The sequence below is a fragment of the Heptranchias perlo genome, chromosome 26 (assembly GCF_035084215.1).
Source record: "Heptranchias perlo isolate sHepPer1 chromosome 26, sHepPer1.hap1, whole genome shotgun sequence".
Lineage (NCBI taxonomy): Eukaryota > Metazoa > Chordata > Chondrichthyes > Hexanchiformes > Hexanchidae > Heptranchias > Heptranchias perlo.
In genome coordinates, this window is record NC_090350.1 from 38,378,139 (window position 1) to 38,401,726 (window position 23,588).

At 46.6% G+C, this 23,588-nt stretch overlaps 1 protein-coding gene across 1 annotated transcript in view; it reads right to left on the reverse strand.

Annotated features, from left to right (window-relative positions):
* Window positions 1–513: 513 nt before the first annotated feature.
* nkain1 (sodium/potassium transporting ATPase interacting 1) overlaps window positions 514–23,588 on the reverse strand; it is a 375,231-nt gene continuing 352,156 nt past the window's right edge. The window contains exons 5-6 of the mRNA XM_068006844.1: window positions 12,894–12,954; window positions 514–599 (exon numbers count right to left, since the gene is read on the reverse strand). Coding sequence (XP_067862945.1) covers window positions 514–599; window positions 12,894–12,954 — 147 coding nt within the window. The remainder of the gene's footprint in view (window positions 600–12,893; window positions 12,955–23,588) is intronic.

Here is a 23,588-nt window from a genome sequence, read left to right on the forward strand (position 1 = left end):
CGCGACGGGCTGGGGGTCGGGTTTCACATTTTTAACAATTTAACCCCCTCCCTCCCTCCGACCCTCTCCCACCCGTCGTGGGGAGGTGGTTAAAACCGCCCCCCCACCCCCCCCCCCACATAATGTTTGAAAATCCAGCTCTTCGCAATGCCGATCGAATCAGCTGCAGGAGATGTGAGCAGAATACCTACAAACACTTCTCTGGGCCTGCAATCGTGCCGTCCCTTGATGTGTTTACGATATTCAGAGTTCCAGCAGCTCTGAGCTTTTTCTCTTTTTTTCCCCCGTGAATGCCAATTAGCAACAGCGACCACAATGGAGCGAATAATAAAATTAAAGATGCTCTCACAGACAGGCATTAAAAGATAAAAAATGGATATTATCCTCGGACAACATTCCCCAGAGTATCTGAGCAAAGCCTAAATGCTAAAACGGATGGTAGGGGGGGGGAAGCAACGCAGCAGATTTTCGGAAATCTGCTGGGACCCCCCCCGGAAATGTCCTTTAAAACACTTACGTGTACAGAGGCTGCAGCTGTAGATGAGAAGTCTTCTGAGGGGCCTGGTACCCATAGGAATCAAACCCTCCTATGAAATCAACTGGAAACACAGGAGAAACAATTAATATTTTGCACAGTGTGTGACTCGTGTTGAGATGGCAAACACTCCCCTTTGTACCTTTCAGTTACATTTTGTGAATTTCTACTTTTATTGCTATTGCCCCTTCTTCAACCCAACACCTGAACGCAGATTATCTGGTCATTTTCTCATCGCTGTTTGTAGGAGCTTGCTGTGCGCAAATTGGCTGCCGCGTTTCCCTGCAGTACGACAGTGACTACACTTCGAAAATACTTCATCGCGCTTTGGGACATCCTGAGGCCGTGAAAGGTGCTATATGAATGCACGTCTTTCTTTCTTTCATCTCACACCTTTCCCAAAGAGACCAGAAGCAACCTACTTCTCGGGATGTGGGTGTCGCTGGCAAGGCCGCCATTTAGTTGTCCTGAGAAAGTCTTTTTTTATTTCAAAATATACTTTATTCCACAAAATCTAAAGATACACACAGTTCAGATAGAGGGCTCAAAATGCAGCATAGCATTCAAAGCAATACAGTACAGATCGTACACACTATGATCTCATTGTTACAATTTGTAAAACACGGTACATATTTTCAAATACATTCTGTGCAATACAGGGTGGGGTGGCTTTAGACGGTGGCCTTTCCCCATACAGCCTTTGCGTAGGCCGCACCTCGCGTCAATGCTTCACGGTCACTTCTACTGATGCCAACATTTTGCTTCCCGATTTCTTAAACTGAATTCAAATTCTCAATTCTCCCAGGGTGGGATTTGAACTCACGTTCTCTGGATTATTAGTCCAGTAACAGAACCACTACGCTCCCGTAGGCTTCCAACAACACCAAAAATAGAATAATCAGGCAATCACTCATTTACTGTTTGTGGGATCTCGCTGTGCACAAATTGGCTGCTGTATTTGCCGACACAACGGCAGCACTTCTCAAGTAGTCTCCTGATCGTAAAAGGGCTTCAGGCTGTTCTGAAGTCTTCAGAATGTGCTATATAAATGCAAGCTCTTTCTTTCTGTGAACAGAGCTTAATGAAACAGGCGATGTAAGGGTGAGGCCTGGGGTGAGGTGTTTTTTTTTTGTCGATTCACCCAACGTACACGTGGGTGAGGGCTGTCCTTTCTGCTCAGTGCCCAGAGTCAGATCGAATGATTGGCACTGAGAGCTTGCAAATTCAGGGTGGAAAATCTGCATCCATTTGAAGAACTGCAGCATTGCTTCAAGAGAAAGGACTTTTTGGCAGCCAAAATATTTAGAGAATTTGTTTTATTTTCTCCATTGTTAAATGCAGCATCAAGGTAAAATAGCCAGGTTTCAGGAGGCAGCATTGCTGATGTGAGCTGTGGGGAAAGGAGAATTGCCCTGGTTGGCACATAATGACATTCTCTCCACAGGAAAGCAGAGTAAGGAGATTTCTAATGAGTTTTGATTTCAACACAGTTTGACATGTCCTAAAAGACAATCAACCAGCTTTATCTCTGCCGATACTGCATACCAGACAACTTTTCATTTTTGTTTTGCTTTCATCTTTAAGAAGGATGTCAAGGCCTTGGAGAGGGTGCAGAGGAAATTTACCAGAATGGTAACAGGGATGAGAGAATTCAGTTTATGTGGAGAAACTAAAGTAGCTGGGGCTGTTCTCCTTAGAGCAGAGAAGATTAAAAGGGGGGGTTTGATAGAGGTGGTCAAAATTATGAGGGGGTTTTGAAAGAGTAGATCGGGAGAGACTGTTTCCACTGGCAGGAGGGTCGGTAACCAGAGGACACAGATTTAAGATAATTGGCAGAAAATACAGGGGTAAAATTAGGAGAATTTCTTTTACTCAGCGAGTTGTGATGATCTGGAATTCACTGCCTGAAAGGGTGGAAGCAGATTCAATAATAACTTTCAAAAGGGAATTGGATAAATAGTTGAAGGGGTGAAAATTGCAGGGCTGTGGGGAAAGAGCAGAGGAGTGGGACTAATTGGATAGCTCTTTCAAAGAGCCGGCACAGGCACGATGGGCCGAACGGCCTCCTTCTGTGCTTTATGATTCTCTGATCTGTTAGCCTTAAAAATTGTGTCTGTTCTTGATTAGGGTTCCAAACAAATCATGTGGCATTTCATTCCCAGTCTCTCCACCTTTAGTCACTGTACTGTGGCGGAGTGTCTCACACACCGGCTTCATCAGTGAAAGTTGCCTGGCAAGAGTATCGGACACAAACGTTGCTGAGATGTTGTCACATTCAGGGTAGCAGACAGTGAGATGTTCAGTCACTTTGTAATTCCTCCATGTTTAATTCAGGAGCTGTCTACCGAGCTGAAAGGGCCTGAGGTATTGGCTCTCAGTGGGAGACAGGTATTTCATCAGGGCCTTGTAAATTGGGACTGTCTGCTCTCCCTGATTATTGTTATCTTCTTGTTGGTGTGCATCTCCTGTTACCTGGGTTGCTTATATTTCTGAGAGACTAGTTTTATAACAAAACTAACAATGACTTGCATTTATATAGTGCTTTTAACATAGTAAAACATCCCAAGGCGCTTCACAGGAGCGTTATCAGACAAAATCTGACACCGAGCCATATAAGGAGATATTAGGACAGGTGACTAAAAGCTTGATCAAAGAGGTAGGTTTCAAGGAGCGTCTTAAAGGAGGAGAGAGGTAGAGAGGCGGAGAGGCTTAGGAAGGGAATTCCAGAGCTTAGGGCCGAGTTAAAATCGGGGATGCGCAAGAGGCCAGAATTGGAGGAGCGCAGAGATCTCGGAGGGTTGTAGGGCTGGAGGAGGTTACAGAGATAGGGAGGGGTCGAGGCCATGGAGGGATTTGAAAACAAGGATGAGAATTTTATATTTGATATATTAAATTTAAATTTGAAATGGTGCAATCAGTATTAAGTTGATCTTTGGCTTTGTCTTTTAGCAAGTTGTGTCTTTGTGCTGAAGCTACCAGCGGCCCGGGAAACGTCCCGTTTACATCACAGCCTGGATCTCTGAGCACCGACAGCGAGGGAAGAACTGCCCATGCGCACACTGAGTTTACCTTAATTTCAAGTCACGCTGCTCTGGGTGCCCTTGGTTGGTAAAGTGCATGACTCGGCCTGAGGGGCCCAGGTTCGATTCCCGATCTATGCTGCTCTCTCAGTTAGGATGAATGTTAGGGACACCACAATTGGGCCTCGCTGCCCGGGGAAGGGGAAAAATATCAGCCCGCCTTGCTGCTGTTAATTGCCGCCCTCTGACCCTGTTGAAAAGTGCACAGGCTTGGATGCTCGGTGGGGACAGACTAGGCCCTGGCTGTGATATCACCCGTGACATAGTGAGTCCATGAGGCTCAGTTAGAGAATTACACCTTGGACTCCCTTGAGTTTAGAAGATTGAGAGAGTGATCTAACTGAGGTGATAGAGGAATTCGATAGGGCAGATACAGAGAAACTACTTCCTCTATTGGACGAAATCCAGAACAAGGGGGCATAATCTTAAAATTAGAGCTAGACCCTTCACGAGTGAAATCGGGAGGCATTTTTTCACACAAAGGGTTGTGGCAATCTGGAACTCTTGACCCCAAAAGGCGGTGGTTGCTGGGGGTCAACTGGAAACTGAGGTTGATAGATTTTTGTAAGGTAAGGGTACCAAGGAACATTGATCAAAGGCAGGTAAATGGAGTTGAGATCTATTTGAATGGCGGAATAGGCTGGAGGGGCTGAATGGCCTACTCTTGTTCCGATGGATGAAAAGAAAGAAGAAAGGCTTGTATTTATATGGCGCCTTTCACGACCTCAGGATGTCCCGAAGCACTTTGCAACCAATGAAGTACTTTTGAAGTGTAGTCTCTGTTGTAGTGTAGGAAATGTGGTAATGGATGACTTAAACGAGAGACTGAGGGTGTCCATTAACTCATGGAACTGAACCCCAGCCTGAGTCAGTGCCTGCGGAAGAGGAAGGGGGAGATGAACCAACACTACTAACCCACGTCGATGGCCTGTAAAATAGCGCCTCCCCGCCCCCCGCCCGCCCCCCCACCTCCACCGGTGTCCTGGCACTATTGGTGACGCGGGAGAGGGGCTCACAACCACCTGAGCACTGCTGAAATATAATCGCGGCATTTAACTAAATGTCACCAGATTTTATGCTGAAATTTAGCACTGAAAATTGCAACTGGGCGTTCCCTGCCATTCTGCCCCTTAATCAAGAGGGGGAGTGCTGGCAAATGTTATAACAGAAATCATTTGTGAGGTTGGTTTGATTTTGTGCTTTCTTGGCCTGGACGTCATTGTGGCTAATTTTAGCTTGCCTCGGGCGATTCAAATGTCATCGGAATTTAACAAGTTTCGTCAATAAACGAGGCAGCTTCCCCCACTCCCCTCCCCGATGATTAAGCAAGCTTATCCAGTGAGTAGCTGAGTCACAGAGAACTAGAAAGTTCCTGGGTTTGATCCCTGGTTAACTCATCTCAGGTAGGATGCTACAATTGGCCACAGCATCCCAGGGGGAGGGTGGGGAGATTAAAAATAATCGTCCAGGCTTCCTGCCCCTCACTGACATCTAATGGTCCGCAGTTATGTGGAGTTAGGGCAGAATGGGGGTTTGTTGGCGAGGCCTCACATGGGGCTGGACACTAATTGTCAAAGGTCAGATGTGAATGCTGACCACTCGGGTGAGGTACTGCGGGAGTGACCAGTGCCCATGAAACCATATCTAAGTAAGGAATTAACCTCTTAAGGAGATATGTGGGAGGGAGAAAATGGATGAGAAAAGAGGGCGAGCCCCTATACGCACTGCCCACTGTGGAGCAGAGTTATACTGATCAGGAAGGTCCCAGGTTACATCCCCAGCTTGTGGGCTGGGTTAGCCTATCTCACCTGGGCTAGGGAGGAGAGAACGGAGATTCCATTCCTTATCTGTATTCCCCTGCTGGAAAGTGGACGTGTGCAGAAGTCTGGGAAGGCCAGGATTGGGCTCGGCTGTGATGCTTCTCCTGCAGTCAAACAGGCAACTGAAGCTCATCGTCCATAAAAACATAAGAAATAAGAGCAGGAGTAGGCCATGTGGCCCCTCGAGCCTGCTCCGTCATCCAATAAGATCATGGCTAATCTCCTACCTCAACTCCACTTTCCGGCCCCATCCCCAATAAGAACATAAGGAATAGGAGCAGGAGTAGGAGAAATAGGAGCAGGAGTAGGCTCCTGTCCAGGATTGCCTTGAGGGATATGGTCACTTGGGCAATGTTTACTGGAACCAATCAAACCATGAAGAGCCAACACCTTCAGGAGAGGGCCGAGACGATTTTGAAGTACTAAGGATTCAGGGGTGAAGCATTTCTTCACACGAAGGGTAGCGGAAATCTGGAACTCTCTTCCCAACAAAAAGTTGTGAGCCTGGGGGTCAAATGAAAATTTCAAAACTGAGATTGATAGATGTTTTTTAGGCGAGGGTATTAAGGGATAGGGAACCACGACAGGTAGATGGAGTTAAGATACAGATCAGCCATGATCTAATTGAATGGTGGAACAGGCTCAAGGGGCTGAATGGCCTACTCCTGTTCCTATGTTAATATATTTACTTGTATATTTAAAGGACAGCCTAGCGGTGGTACAGAATAGATCCCAATGCACAATGGTTGTTTTGATTAGTTAGTTAATAGAATCAAAAAGTGGGCTCTGAAGGCAAATCACATAAAGCTGTTTGGACCGCAGAGGGAGGACCACTCTAAACACAGAGCAGGTGTTTGTCATTCCACCCACAGTGCTCAAACATTTGAATTGTTTGATCCGTTTGGTTTGTTTTCACTTGTGAGTTGCATCATTAAAATAGTTCCAACGGGAGGCCGATAAATCTGGGGAAGAAGAAAGAAAAAAAGAACTTGCCCCTTTCATGACCTTCGGGCGTCCCAAAGCGCTTTACGGCCAGTGAATTACTTTTGAAGTGTAATCGCTGTTGTAATGTAGGAATAGAACATTTCCTGCTACTTGTACCCAGTATTTCCATCGTTAGATACCATTGCAAGGCTCAGGTACAGAGTAAAGCTCCATCTACACTGCTCCACCATCACCCACAACAGCTCACTCCCAACTATGATGTTTCCCACAGTCAGACAGACAGAACTACTTTTTGAAGCTTGGTCACTGTTGTTATGTGGACAAGCACGGCAGCCAATTTGCGCACAGCAAGATCCCACAAACTGCAATGAGATAAATGACCGATTGATCTGTGTTAGTGAAGTTGGTTGAGGAATAAATGTCGGCCAGGACACTGGGGAGAACTCCCCCGCTCTTCTTCGAACGGGGACATGGGATCTTTCATGTTCAACCGAACCGGCAGGCTAAGTTAATTATTCAGGACGAATATTCATTACTTAGCAAAGCAGATGCATTGAACGCTCTGCAGCTGAAAGCTCAATGTTTCTGTTTGAAGAATGTTCCAAACCTCAGAGCTCAAAGAAGGCAGCTGCTGCATCCCACAGCAGCACAACATGCCTTAGTATTGCTACATACGTAAGTTATTCCAAATAGGTAGCTAGCCTGCCATGGTTCTGGCAGTTACCTGGGCCATCTGTACCCATTAAAGATATTCATTAACATCTATTTGTGTGTTGAGGGGATTAATTTTTAATGTTTGGAAAGAACAGCTTCTACCTCCTAACCGTATATTGGTGGACTAATTGTGTATTGGGAGAGTTAGGATGCTAGAAATGCATTGTTAGAAGGTCCAGGTTCGATTCCCAGTCTTTGCTGGGTTAGTTTCTCCATTCCCAGTCTCTGCTGGGTTAGTTTCTCAATTCCCAGTCTCTGCTGGGTTAGTTTCTCCATTCCCAGTCTCTGCTGGGTTAGTTTCTCCATTCCCAGTCTCTGCTGGGTTAGTTTCTCAATTCCCAGTCTCTGCTGGGTTCGTTTCTCGATTCCCAGTCTCTGCTGGGTTTGTTTCTCGATTCCCAATCTCTGTTGAGATAGTTTCTCGATTCCCAGTCTCTGCTGGGTTAGTTTCTCGATTCCCAGTCTCTGCTGGGTTAGTTTTTCGATTCCCAGTCTCTGCTGGGTTAGTTTCTCGATTCCCAGTCTCTGCTGGGTTAGTTTTTCGATTCCCAGTCTCTGCTGGGTTAGTTTCTCGATTCCCAGTCTCTGCTGGGTTAGTTTCTCGAATCCCAGTCTCTGCTGGGTTCGTTTCTCGATTCCCAGTCTCTGCTGGGTTCGTTTCTCGATTCCCAGTCTCTGCTGGGTTAGTTTCTTGAATCCCAGTCTCTGCTGGGTTCGTTTCTCGATTCCCAGTCTCTGCTGGGTTCGTTTCTCGATTCCCAGTCTCTGCTGGGTTAGTTTTTCGATTCCCAGCCTCTGCTGGATTAGTTTCTTGATTCCCAGTCTCTGCTGGGTTAGTTTTTCGATTCCCAGTCTCTGCTGGGTTAGTTGGGACACCAGTGGGGGGGATCTCAGCATCCCTGAATTGAATGAGGAAATATCAACTGGTGTTCCTACTCCTGATTGCAATCCAGTGAACTCTGCTGGAAGGTAAGTGTGTGAGTGCATGTGAGTGCGAATGTGAGTGAGTGTGAGTGTGAGTGCGTAAATGTGCATGTGCATGTAAATGTGAGTGTGCGCTTGAGTGTGCGTGTGAGCGCAAATGCGCGAGTGTGAGTGCGTAAATGTGCATGTGCGTGTAAATGTGAGTGTGCGTGTGAGCGCGAGTGTGCGTGTAAATGTGAGTGTGAATCTGCGTGTGCATATACGGGTGAAACCAGCACGGTGCACCAGCTGTGATGTGCACCTCATGGTCAAATCCCCTGCTGACACTTGCTGACTGGGCTCACAGACAATCAATAGCCATTTTGGAATGGTACTGAAGGTCTTCTGGTGGCCGTGAAGTCAGTCACTTCACAAACGGACTGAAGCTTCTTTCTGGATGGATGAGCTCAGGTGGACATTATGGCCTTCCTCATTTGTAATCACCTTGTGATCTCACGCCTTCAGAAGGGGACAAAACTGGGAAACAACAACGAGAAAAAGGTTTTATAACAGGCCTGTGTTGTTCACAAGAAAATTCAAAAGATCAAAGACCCTGGAGAGCCTTATCCTGGAGTAACCTTCAACAGAGATGTGAGTATTCTAGGTTTTTCATTGGATGGTGTCCCGATTGATCCAGGTCCTATTGATTCAGGATTAAAGTCAGATACACAGCACGCACAGAGGAGGGAGCAGACATGACTCGAAGGGCTCTCTGAACTGATCAATGCCCATTGAATAAAGGGTATATCCCATAATCTCTTTGTTGGCAATGGCTGGAGATAGCTCCGTATCATTCAGCCTCATTAACAAAATGAGACAATCCAAGGAAACGTTTGTGTCACTATCACTTTTATAGCTGTTGATTGAGAGACACTCCCGGTGCTGTACTGGGAGGGTGCTGCACTGTCAGAGGTGCCGTCTTTCGGATGAGACGTTAAACTGAGGCCCTGTCTGCCCTCTCAGGTGGACCGTAGAAGATCCCATGGCACTATTTGGAACAATAGCAGGGGAGTTCTCCTCGGTGGCCTGGCCGATATTTGTCCCTCAATCAACACCATCAAAAACAGATGGGGCGAGGAATTGGGCCATTCTTTCCGCGCTATGCGGCCTCCCAAAGTGCCAAGTTGGTGTCTGGGCTGCGCCCGCACGTTTCCAGCGTAATAGGTCACAAGATCCTCATTAGGTGGGCACGCTTCATGAGTGAATCCAGATGATGAGCATCTGCATGCCTTTGCACTTTGGAGGGAGCGTCACAGTTGAGCCCAATACTCTCCTCAGCTGATGTTGACACACTCGCTTACACACACTCACACTTTTCCAGCAGGGGTCACGGATAGTAATGAGAACTGGGAACCCCCGACTGATTGTTGGCTTCCCAGCGCTAGGGCACTGAGGCAAATTATAACCCCATTACCACTGCCTGGGCTAACTCACTCACTATACTGTACCTATAGGAAGATAAAGCACGCTGTATAAGTCTCATAACATTTGACTGAAGGTACTGTATAATTAGTTACAAAAGAAATGTAGCATATATACAACTGATCAAAGCCACTCACAACCTGCTCGGGACTGCAGGTCTAACTATGCATTGACACAAGCAGATTTGTTACAATTTTTTTAATGGTATTGTGAACTAACAAATATTCTATGCTCCACTACTTTGCAGTACTGTTTTGTTTTTATTCCTTAACACATGGGTTTCATTCCCTCCTCCGCATGTACAGTTCTTCGATCAAAGGACAAGCCAGTAACTTGCTCCAGACTTCCTCCCACACTGCTGTGCAACCGGCTGTCAGAAGTGGCAGAATCATCCAGAATGACTCATCAATGGACGTTAAGTATAAGACCAGTTTTGACCATCGGAACACAGGAACAGGAGTAGGCCATTTAACCCCTCGAGCTTGTTCCGCCATTCAATGAGATCATGGTTGATTTGTGACCAAACTCCATATACCCTCCTTAGCCCCATATCCCTTAATACATTCGGTTAACAAAAATCTATCAATCTCAGATTTAAAACAATTCAGCAAGCATCAACTGCTGTTTGCGGAAGAGAGTTCCAAACTTCTACCTAACTTCACATCTGAAAGTCTTGGCTCTAATTTTTAGGCTCTGTCCCCCAGTCCTACACTCCCCAACCAGCGGAAATAGTCTCTCCCTATCTACCCTATAAGTTCCCCTTAATATCTTGAAAACTTTGATCAAATCACCCCGAAATCTTCTAAATTCCAGTGAATACAACCCAAGTTTTTGTAATCTCTCCTTGTAATTTAACCCAGGTATCATTCTAGTAAATCCAATGCCGCACTCCCTCCAAGGCCAATATACCCTGTCTAAGGCTCGGTGTCCAGAACCAAACACAGTATTCCAGGTGTGGTCTAACCAGGGCCACCAACACACAAGGGAGATATTCAAGTCATGAAGGAGGTGCAGAGTACCAGACAGATCTATCCTGTGATACCCTCCAAGGGCTGGAATTTTACAACCCTATATCCTGCCCAGACACGTTGCATAGCACATTATTCTGTGGCAATATCCCATTTCAGTCTTTGATTGCTTCAGCTGCCTAGGCCCTAAGCTCTGGAATTCCCTCCCTAAACCTCTCCGCCTCTCTACCTCCCTCTGCTCTTTTAAGACGTTCCTTAAAACCTACCTCTTTGACCAAGCTTTTGTCGCCTGTCCTTTAACGTAGTAAAACGGCCCAAGGCACTTCACAGGAGCGTTATCAGACAAAATTTGACACCGAGCCACATAAGGAGATATTAGGACAGGTGACGAAAAGTTTGGTCAAAGAGGTAGGTTTTAAGGAGCGTCTTAAAGGAGGAGAGAGAGGTAGAGAGGCGGAAAGGTTTAGGGAGGGAATTACAGAGCGTGAGGCCTGGACAGCTGAAGGAAATCGGGATTCACAAGAGGCCAGAATTGGAGGGGCGCAGAGGTCTCGGAGGGTTGTAGGGCTAGTGGGCGGTTACAGAGATAGGGAGGGTTGAGGCCATGGAGGGATTTGAAAACATTTGACACTTCTTTCAATTCTCTATTCATCTTCCCTGTGCCATGCAAGTTGCTTTCTGTCGCAAATTCCCTCACCCGCTCCCAGGTTTCCATCAGTCTAGAAGAGATGGCAAAGAACACTGGCCAACTGCCACCTTTGCCAAATTTTCCTGTCTCCCTATAGGAAAGTACCTCACGTCCACTCAGTTGCTCCTTCTGATGACCGAGTGTAATGGGGACTTGGGTGTTTATAAGGGTTACAAAGGAGTCTGCCCAATCCCGAGTCCTAATGCCGCGTTGTTGTCCCTCCTGCCCCCGGTCCCACAAGAAATTTTGAGAGGAAAGAAAGAACAAAATCGATTGAATCAATGACAAACTGAAGGAAAGACTGAAATGGGATATTGCCACAGAATTATGTGCTATGCAACGTGTCTGGGCAGGATATAGGGTTGTAAAATTCCAGCCCTTGGAGGGTATCACAGGATAGATCTGTCTGGTACTCTGCACCTCCTTCATGACTTGAATATCTCCCTTGTGTGTTGGTGGCCCTGGTTAGACCACACCTGGAATACTGTGTTCAGTTCTGGACACCGAGCCTTAGACAGGGTATATTGGCCTTGGAGAGAAAGAAAGTCAGGAGAAAATGTCAGTGGAGGAGTTTGGAAAGAAACATTGCAACAAAGTTAGCCAACTTTTAACCTGTAAGTAAGGTCTTTCTGCATGGAACTTGATGGTGTTGAGATCTCTGCCCAATCTCAATCAAAAAAAACTTTTATCGAATGAAGACGGCACAGGCACGATAGGCCGAATGGCCTCCTTCTGTGCTGTATCATTCTATGATTCTATGATTCCATTGAAGAAAATATAATTCCTGCATCAACTAACTTTACTGAATGAATGCCAAGATCAAAATGGTGTCAGCTAACGGTACAAAAGGTTATGGGGTCAGATTAGGGATTGTGGAGCAGGCTCACAGTTGAGGCAGGCCCAGGGGGATGGGGGAGGAGCGGACATTGAGCAACAGGGCAACTGGTGAACAAAACATGTTGCAACTCCAGACGGCCGAACCGATTACTCATGCTGCGACTCACGCATGTGGCTGGGTGCGAGTCTGGAAAAACATCAGTAACACAGCAGAACTTGGACAGTACTGAGGGGGTGCTGCACTGTCGGAGGTGCCGTCTTTCGGATGAGACGTTAAACCGAGGCCCCGTCTGCCCTCTCAGGCGGGCGTAAAATATCCCACGGCGCTCTTTTGAAGAAGAGCAGGGAAGTTCACCCTCAATCAGCATCACTAAAAACAGATTATCTGGTCATTATCACTTTACTATTTGAGAGACTTTGCTGTGCGCAAATTGGTTGCCACGTTTCCTACATTACAACAGTGACTACACTTCAAAAAGTACTTCACTGGCTGTACAGCACCTTGTGACGTCCTGAGGTCGTAATAGGCCCGATAGAAATGCAAGTTCATTCTTTCTGTTAACAAGAATCTAGACTAATTCTGAAACCTGGTGGCTGTGAGGAGCAGTTCAGACATTTTATTACTTGTTTCTCTGATTACGTTTGACAGGATTGCTTCGGCAATGAGTTGCTTGTGTGTAAAACATGGGTTGGGGGGTGCGGGGATCCAATTTTACCGAACGGTTTTAAGCCCCGTCCGATTTTACTCTCCGTTGAAGTCACTGGAGAGTGATATTGGGCGAGGTGTAAAACTGTCATTCCGCCCGATCCCATGGGTTTCCCGCCAGGCGAGTTAGGTTAAAATTACCCCCCATATGGTGTCCCTCGAGTGTTTCTAAAGAATAAGGTTCATTCTGTGCAAGTAATACTTCAGGCACTTACAGCTGTCTTCCTCTTCCATAAAGACTTTGCTGAGGTAACAGGCGTAGGCAAGCCCAAAGAGCTGGAAAGGAAGAACAAAAAAAAAAGCAGAATTAATTATTCGCCACAATTTCAATTTATTCCCCCTCCCGCTTTGCTGATGGCACTGACCCCTTGCTGGGGTCCAAGTCCCAGCAGCCCTCCAACCCATTACCCGAGTGGCCATTCTTCATGAGCAAGCCTGGAAAGCGAGTTTCGGCGTGCTATTTGACCAGGAAGTGCATCGCAGCCGAGCCTCATCGGGTCCCACCCGATGCCTGCTCGCAAGTGAACTTTCCAGCGGGGGGATGCGGGGTGTCAATGGATAGTGATCAAGAATCTCGCTGATGTTTTTCCTTTCCCGAGAGCAGGTGGTACTGATGCTGAGTGTAGTGACCCCAACCTATACTCTGGCCGAGACCAGCAACACCACCACAACAACAACTTGCATTTATATAGCGCCTTTAACGTAGTAAAAAGTCCCAAGGTGCTTCACAGGAGCGTTTTCGAACCAAATTTGACACCGAGCCACAGAAGGAGATATTAGGACAGGTGACAGCTTGGTCAAAGAGGTAGGTTTTAAGGAGTGTCTTAAAGGAGGAGAGAGAGGTGGAGAGGCGGAGAGGTTTAGGGAGGGAATTCCAGAGCTGGGGCCAAGGCAGCTGAAGGCACGGCCGCCAATGGTGGAGCGATTAAAACCGGGGATGCGCAAGAGGCAAGAATCGGAGGAGCACAGAGATCTCGGAGGGTTGTAGGGCTGGAGGAGGTTACAGAGATAGCACAAACCAGCAATCAAACCTGAGACCCTTTCACCCGAGGAGAAAAATAAAAATATGAATCAATCCTAAATAATCGACGAGTTATGAAGAATTTCAAATCGGCCAGGTGATGGTTACTGAACAGAGCAATTTATGCAACTGAAGTCATATCTAAAGACCAGCAGCACATCATGAAGCCTCATCATCACGGAAGACTTTCATTAACCATCTCAAATATAATGGGATACTCCTTAAAGTTTGCCTGTGGCATGTTTAATAAGCCAAAAGACTTGAAGCAGAATAATGGATTAAGCAACCCCCTTTTCTTTTTGTCTTTGTTTTATTCATCTCTTTCTGTACACCAGGGAATTCTGTTCTATTGTTTAAATTTCACGAGATGAGGAGCCAATAAATACGTTGTTTAATATATGTAGCGTTAGTACTGGCAGGCATACGTACTGAGTGCTGTTAGTGAAATTAGGACATCCCGTCGATAGGTTTATTCCACTGAATTCACAATGAAGGTACCGGGGCTGCTTTAGACTTTCAGAGTAATAACAGCAGAGGGTTCTATAGCTCAATAATGTTTCCGTCATCTGAGCAAATATCTCATTTGCTGAGATGGCACACACAACACTTGGCTCAATCGGTAGCATCCTTGTCTCTGAGTCATGAAGATTGTTGGTTCAAATCCTGCTCCACAACTTGAGCACATAATACGAGCTGATTCGCCATCTCAATACAGAAGAAGTGTTGGACAGTCGGGAATTCCATCCTTCACTGGAGGTGCCTTTCGAGGCCTCTCTTTTTTTTTGTCTGATCAGGGTGAATGTTAAAGATCTCAGGTCACCATTCAGAGGAGGGCAGGGAGTTCTCCCAGTGTCCTGGCCAACATTTCTGCCACCACCAAAACAGATGAACCAGTCATATATTTCACTGCTGTTTGTGGGATCTTGCTGTGTGCAAAATGGCTACCCTGGTCACGACACTTTAATGCAATTCATTGTGAAGTGCTTTGAGATTTTGAGAGACACAATAAGGGGCTGTATAATTGTAGCTCCTTCTAAATAGCTTTATTTCTTGGTTTCCGATTAATTGTATAGACTACAGTGTTCCCCAAAGTCAAGTTAATACAATTCCCCATCATTACCTCCCAAAAACACTCCTGTCCTGAAGGCCCTGACTCTTGCTGGGTACAGTTCCACGTGTGCCCGTCATGTGTGCCTCTGGTACGCCCCACGTGGTTATATTTTTTTTATTTGTGAGCCTTGACATTGAGTGTCTATTTCATCATGGGGCCTCACTGCTGGCCTGAACCTGTTGTCACCCAATATCCATCTATGCAGCGTCCATCAGGAGTCAATGGATAGCAACCATGAACAGGGTCCCTGACTGAACATCTCCCCTTCCTAACCCAACGGGGCTGAGATCAGTGACATAGAATTACATAGAATTTACAGCACAGAAACAGGCCATTCGGCCCAATTGGTCCATGCCGTTGTTTATGCTGTACGGGAGCACCCTCCCATCGTACTTCATCTAACGCTATCAGCTTAACCTTTTATTCCTTTCTCCCTTATGTGTTTATCTAGCATCCCTTTAAATGCATCTATGCTATTCGCCTCAACTACTCCTTGGGGGAGCGAGTTCCACAGTTGATATTGCAATTACTGTCGTCCCAGCTGAGATCAGTTAACACAGCACAGAAGTGGGCAACGTGGGCGATGATGGTGAAACCAATTTATTGTCCATCCCCAGTTACTTGGAGAAGGTGCTGGCTTTTTAATTCCTTTTTTAGCGATTGTTTGCATAACTGAGTGTACTTGCTAAGGGTCAGCTACACACTGTGGGATTGGAGCCATGTATAATCCAGACTAAGTAAAGGTGGCAGGTTCCCTGCCTTGAAGGACATTAATGAGCAGGCTTTAATGACATATTATCTGATTTGTGGAATTAAACTTCAGCTTGCCGTGGTGAGGTTGAACTCACACCCTCTGGGTTGCTAGTGTAGGATTGTGGCAGCTTAAGATCAGGCACTTCCCCAAGCACCCACAGGCCTGTGGCTAGGCTGCCTACATATTTTCTTGAGACACTTTTATATTACAGTTGGGGTCCGAGTAGAATCAGAGGAATCGGAGGCTATTTTGTCTATCGAACTTGTGCAATCACTCGTTCTTTATCTGGAGCTATCTACTCTAATCCCATTTCCCTGTCATGTTCCTGTATCCTTACATAGTCCTCCTTTCAAATTCCTTTTTCAGTGTTGGAGCCAAAGAAATTTACGACACGGAAGGAGTCCATTTGACCCATTGTGTCTGTGCTGGATTTTTTTTTGCTAAAACAATCCAAAACTAATCCCTCTGCCCCGCTCTCTCCCCATGGCTTTGTATCTTCCTCGACTTTACTGTACTTTTGAAACTGTCAAACAAATCTTGCTTTCAACAAATCCGGACTGGCTGTCCGCCATTTATCCATGTATTTCTAAGTGCTTATTGTTGTAACATTGTTCGAGACTCTGCCTCATTAGCCACTTGTGGTAAAGCATTCTAAGTTCAAACTGCTCTTGGTGTGAAAAAAATATATTTTAACTTCCCCTTTTATTGTTCCTGTGGCCATTCTGAGTCTGTCCCCACCTCCCGTTACCAATTCACCAACCATTGGAAGCAATCTTTCACTGTTTACTCTCCCAAGATCTTTCAAGATAATCTATTCCGTTATCTCGACTAGACTTAACCCTAACCTTCCTTGTTCCAGCGAAAAAGCACCAATTTTTCCAATACTTTTATATTCAATGCCGCTACATAGAAAACTCAGAATCCCAATTGTAAAGTAGTTTATTTTGGAAAAAAAACAGTTGAAAGCAAGTATAATCTAAATGGTAAGTTTTTTTAACAGAGTGAAGGAACAGAGAGATTTATAGAAAGAAAGAATTTAAATTTATATAGCGTCATTCATGATCTCAGGGCGTCCCAAAGCACTTTACAGCCAATTAAGTACTTTTGAAGCGAAGTCACTGTTGTAATGTAGGAAATACGCCAATTTGCACACAGCAAGATCCCACACAAGGCAATGTGATAATCATCAGTTTCAGTGATGTTGGTCGAGGAACAAATATTGGCTAGAACACCAGGGAGAACTCCCTTGCTTTTCTTTGAAATAGTGCCATTGGATCTTTTTTACCCACCTGAGAGGGCAGGCAAGGCCTCGGTTTAATGTCTCATCTGAAAGGCAGCACCTCTGACAGTACAGCACTCCCCCAGTACTGCACTTGGAGTGTTAGCCCAGATTATGTACTGGAGTGGGACTTGAACCCACAACCTTCTGACTCACAGGTAAAAGTACTACCATTGAGCCATGGCTGAAATCATAACATATAGGTGAAGATGCATAGATCTTTAAAGAAGTGACCTCAGCTACAAGAAGCCACAGGTGCACACAAGCACACACACATGTACACGCACACACACGCACGTGCAAAGATACTCACACTCCAGAACTAGCTGCGCCTCTAATCAAACTGTTCCAGTACAGCTACAGCATTGGCATCTACCCGACAATGTGGAAAATTGCCCAGGTACGTCATGTCCACAAAAAGCAGGACAAATCCAATCCGGCCAATTACCGCCCCATCAGTCTACTCTCAATCATCAGCAAAGTGATGGAAGGTGTCGTCGACAGTGCTATCAAGCAGCACTTACTCACCAATAACCTGCTCACCGATACTCAGTTTGGGTTCCGCCAGGACCACTCGGCTCCAGACCTCATTACAGCCTTGGTCCAAACATGGACAAAAGAGCTGAATTCCAGAGGTGAGGTGAGAGTGACTGCCCTGGACATCAAGGCAGCATTTGACCGAGTGTTGCACCTTGAAGCCCTAGTAAAATTGAAGTCAATGGGAATCAGGGGGAAAACTCTCCAGTGGCTGGAGTCATACCTAGCACAAAGGAAGATGGTAGTGGTTGTTGGAGGCCAATCATCTCAGCCCCAGGACAATGCTGCAGGAGTTCCTCAGGGCAGTGTCCTAGGCCCAACCATCTTCAGCTGCTACATCAATGACCTTCCCTCCATCATAAGGTCAGAAATGGGGATGTTCGCTGATGATTGCACAGTGTTCAGTTCCATTCGCAACCCCTCAGATAATGAAGCAGTCCGTGCCCGCATGCAGCAAGACCTGGACAACATCCAGGATTGGGCTGATAAGTGGCAAGTAACATTCGTGCCAGACAAGTGCCAGGCAATGACCATCTCCAACAAGAGAGAGTCTAACCACCTCTCCTTGACATTCAATGGCATTACCATCGCCGAATCCTCCACCATCAACATCCTGGGGGTCACCATTGACCAGAAACTTAACTGGACCAGCCACATAAATACTGTGGCTACAAGAGCAGGTCAGAGGCTGGGTATTCTGCGGCGAGGGACTCACCTCCTGACTCCCCAAAGCGTTTCCACCATCTACAAGGCACAAGTCAGGAGTGTGATGGAATACTTTCCACTTGCCTGGATGAGTGCAGCTCCAACAACACTCAAGAAGCTCGACACTATCCAGAACAAAGCAGCCCGCTTGATTGGCACCCCACCCACCACCCTAAACATTCACTCCCTTCACCACCGGCGCACCATGGCTGCAGAGTGTACCATCCACAGGATGCACTGCAGCAACTCACCAAGGCTTCTTCGACAGCACCTCCCAAACCCGCGACCTCTACCACCTAGAAGGAGAAGGGCAGTAGGCACATGGGAACAACACCACCTGCACGTTCCCCTCCAAGTCACACACCATCCCGACTTGGAAATATATCGCCGTTCCTTCATCGTCGCTGGGTCAAAATCCTGGAACTCCCTTCCTAACAGCACTGTGGGAGAACCTTCACCACACGGACTGCAGCGGTTCAAGAAGGCGGCTCACCACCACCTTCTCAAGGGCAATTAGGGATGGGCAATAAATGCTGGCCTCGCCAGCGACGCCCACATTCCATGAATGAATTTTTAAAAACATAAACGTACACACACATGCATGCACACATAAAATACACACGTGCGCACACACTTGCACACTCTCATGTGCGCACACATTCTCTGAAGTAAAAACCAAGCTCGAACCACCTTTTGTTTAACACGGACTCCAGTCCTCCAATATTCAGTTTCAAGCACCAATTAATTTTTATCATTTAAGCCACAGTTTCAAAGTGGTTGTTTTCCACTTCATGAGAACAGTCAATGATCGGTGTTGAGAGGCCTTTCGTTATCAGGTCGAGGTTTCACATATAATGCTGGCAGAAATAACCTGCGATCCTTGGCGCGCTGTGGATTTCAAATTCAATTTAATTTTTTTCCCTTTCTCTCTCCTGAAGGTGTTGATTCCTTGTTGAGGTGCAGTTCCATGGGCACTGACTGTCCTCTGCTCCCTTGCTGAAGTGCTCATTATTCACCTGCAATATTTGACAGCGAGGTCCACAATTTTCTGCTTTTGGTTTGGTTTAGACTACAAACAGACTAAAATGAAAGTGTGGTGTTTGCACCCGATTTTCCACCGTTAGCTCATTCGTACAGCTTCAAGAAAAACACTAGGAATGGAAGCAGAAGATTACCTGCAAGTCTAATTTAAATTTAAAAGGGAATGTCACAACTGGGTGACAAAAATTTTGAAAGACTTTGGAAAGCATCTCAACTGATTATCTGCCTTTACCAAGAATGAAGTGGCAAAGGATTGAAAAGAGATAGGCAAAAATGAAGGGAAAGGATGAAGGGGAAGGCTTGTATCTGCAGGTAAGTGACGGAGCAGTCCTATTGCTGACCCCTGTTTGATGGCTGCTGGTTGGGAGGAAGACTGCTCTTTGTGCCATTCGATGGCACCATCTCCACAGGACAGCATTGTGGCACACCAGGAAGGAGATGGGGCCAAGTTTTATACCACGGTATCCCACAACTGTCAATGGATGTGCCAGCCCTGTATTTCCCATTGCTGAGTTGTACGACCATTAATGATGGCGCTGTGGAACTGGTAGCAGAGTAAAAATGGGATGATTCCAGGGTGTCCTAGAATTGATTCTACATGCACACCACACACACACACCACAATACACCGTGCACACCACACAATACACTGTGCACACCACACACACACACCACAATACACCGTGCACACCACACAATACACTGTGCACACCACACACACACACACACACACCACAATACACTGTGCACACCACACAATACACCGTGCACACCACACACACACACACACACACCACAATACACTGTGCACACCACACACACACACCACAATACACCGTGCACACCACACAATACACTGTGCACACCACACACACACACACACACACCACAATACACTGTGCACACCACACAATACACCGTGCACACCACACACACACACACACACCACAATACACTGTGCACACCACACACACACACCACAATACACCGTGCACACCACACAATACACCGTGCACACCACACACACACACACACCACAATACACTGTGCACACCACACAATACACCGTGCACACCACACACACACACACACACACACCACAATACACTGTGCACACCACACACACACCACACAATGCACTGTGCACACCACACACACACACACACCACACAATACACCATGCACACCACACACACACACACACCACAATACACTGTGCACACCACACAATACACTGTGCACACCACACACACACACCACACAATACACTGTGCACACCACACACACACACCACAATACACTGTGCACACCACACACACACACACCACACAATACACTGTGCACACCACACACACACACAATACACTGTGCACACCACACACACACACAATACACTGTGCACACCACACACACACACAATACACTGTGCACACCACACAATGCACTGTGCACACCACACAATACACCGTGCACACCACACACACACACACACACCACACAATACACCGTGCACACCACACACACACACAATACACTGTGCACACCACACACACACAATACACTGTGCACACCACACACACACCACACACACACATACCACACAATATACCGTGCACACCACACACATACCACACAATATACCGTGCACACCACACACACATACCACACAATACACTGTGCACACCACACACACACCACACACACACATACCACACAATATACCGTGCACACCACACACATATCACACGATACACCGTGCACACCACACACATACCACACAATATACCGTGCACACCACACACACATACCACACAATACACTGTGCACACCACACACACACCACACACACACATACCACACAATATACCGTGCACACCACACACACATACCACACAATACACCGTGCACACCACACACACATACCACAATACACCGTGCACACCAAACACATATCACACAATATACTGTGCATACCACACAATATACCGTGCACACCAAACACATACCACACAATATACAGTGCACACCACACACACATACCACACAATATACCGTGCACACCAAACACATACCACACAATATACTGTGCACACCACACACACATACCACACAATACACCATGTGCACATACCACACACACACATACATACACACAACCCACGCACCACGCGCACATACCACACACACGACCCACACACCACCCGCATGAAGCACCTGCACACATCACGCACACCACACACAACACGCACCCGTGCACACCAAGCACCCATGCACACATCACACTGCGCACACCACACACCACGTACATGCACACACGCACACCGCACACACCACCCACACACACTTTAATGAGATCTACCCATTTAAAAACCGTACAATGTCAACATTCGAAGTTTCGTTGTGCACTTTACTGCTCAGTCATGAAGTGAGACATTGCAGACAACCCTGCAGGTGACCTTTCCAGAGCAGGAAGTGACACCTTTCAGTGAGCAGAAAGCATTCACTTTGAAACATCTTAATTTAACATGGATGAAATAAAGAAACTCCCTGAAAGCCAATGTAGGGTGGTCTCGACTGGTCAATCAGTGGAAAGCTCCGCTGTGTTTGTACTGGTGAGCTGCGCGGTTTTAGCCTGTTAAACCCCAGCAGCACCTCTTGGCATATTTGGTGGCCCCTTAGCCTTGGTTCTGCTAAGCAGTCTGGATCAGGTAAGTGGGATGTGTCCCTATAGGAAGGGAGAGTGCACTATGTATTGGGCAAATGGGAATTATACACATGTAGCTTGGTTTGTAAACTCAAAGATGGTGGTGGAATTCCACGTATTAGATACAGTTCAGTACAGTTGCTGTCCCCACATTGACATTGAAGCTGGATAAATCACATTTACCTTTTCAATTACACTTACATATGATGGAGTTTATATGGATGTGGCACTGGAAAAGACACATTTATTGTCCACCCATAGGGCATGATTTTATTTGGTTGGGGGGTGAAATTCCTGACAGGAAACCCAGAAGTACAGGCTTCCCGGACGTCCTTACGATTTCGACGTAAAGACGTCTTTTATTTTTTGTGATGGTTTCCCGCCCAACAGGCCAACCTGATTGACAGGCTGATCTCAGTCAGACGGGAGAAGAGGAAGGAAGAAGAACCAGCAGTTAATTCTTAGATGGGGGGATGGGGGTGGTCATCGGAGGGGGGCTCAATCATTGGGTGTCATGTGTCGGGGGGAGGTGGGGGTCGGTGGTCACCAGGTCGGGGATCAGTCATCGGGGGGGGCTCAGTCATCAGTGGGGGGGTTGCTCAGTCATCGGGGGGCTCAGGGTCGGAGGTCATCGCGGGGGTCGGAGATCATTGCGGGGGGGGTCCATAAAGGGTCAGACATCGTGGGGGTGGTCACTGTAGGTAGGCTTGTTGGGCCTGGAGGAAGCACTCCTGCTCCTCTGGGCCCACAAGCAGTGCTATAAAGACACTTGCCTGCAGTTTCGGGCCTTCTTGCCTCCTCTCACATGACACGAAGTGGAAGGCCCAAGAATCCCAGCCCCCCGGGGGTTAAAAACAAAAGAAACCTGTCAAAACGGAGGCCCGCAGCCTCCTTGAAAGCTTTCACTGACCGACCTGCCTCCTGAGAGCAGGTTGGTCACCTGCCTCTCGTCCAGCTTCCGTGAAAACCGGAAGTGGGCGGGTTGGAGGCGGGTTTTCGATTTTTAACATTTTTACTGCAGCCCCCCCCACCCGTTTTTCCCATTTAAAATCATGCCCATAGTTGTCCTTGGAAGCAAGTGCTGGGATTTCTTCTTAAAATAGCAATTAACTTTACAACTCTTCTTTTATTCCTTCTCAGGATGTGGATTATTGTCCGTCCCTATTGTCCTATCTTTGTAACGGTTTGGTACAACTGAGTGGCATGCTGGGCCATTTCAGTTCACAGTTTATAGTCAACCACACTGGTGTGCGACTGGGGTCACATATAGGCCCAGACCGGGTAAGGACGGCAGGTTTCCTTCCCTAAAGGACATTAGTGAAGCAGTTGGCTTTTTATGACAATCCGTCAACTTCTGATACCAGCTTTTTATTTCCAGATTTTTAAGACTGAATTCAAATTCTCAAACTACCAAGGTGGGATTTGAACTCACAACTGCTGTTTCCTAATGCAGGTCAATAATCGTTAGGCTACCGCACCCTATACCTAAATAAGCAATAAAGGTACTGCATCAGCATGTCTGGGTCACGGTAAGCTAGATTTCACAAGAAAAAGAAAAGTTTGCTGCGGACGTTACTCAGGAGCTCAGTCTCTGTACATTACTCACCTCCTGTCCTGGGCCAATATTTATCCCTAAAAACAGATTATCTGGTCATTATCACACCGTTGTTCGTGGGAGCTTGCTGTGCGCAAATTGGCTGCCATGTTTCCTACATTGCAACAGCGACTACACTTCAAAAGTACTTCATTGGTTGTAAA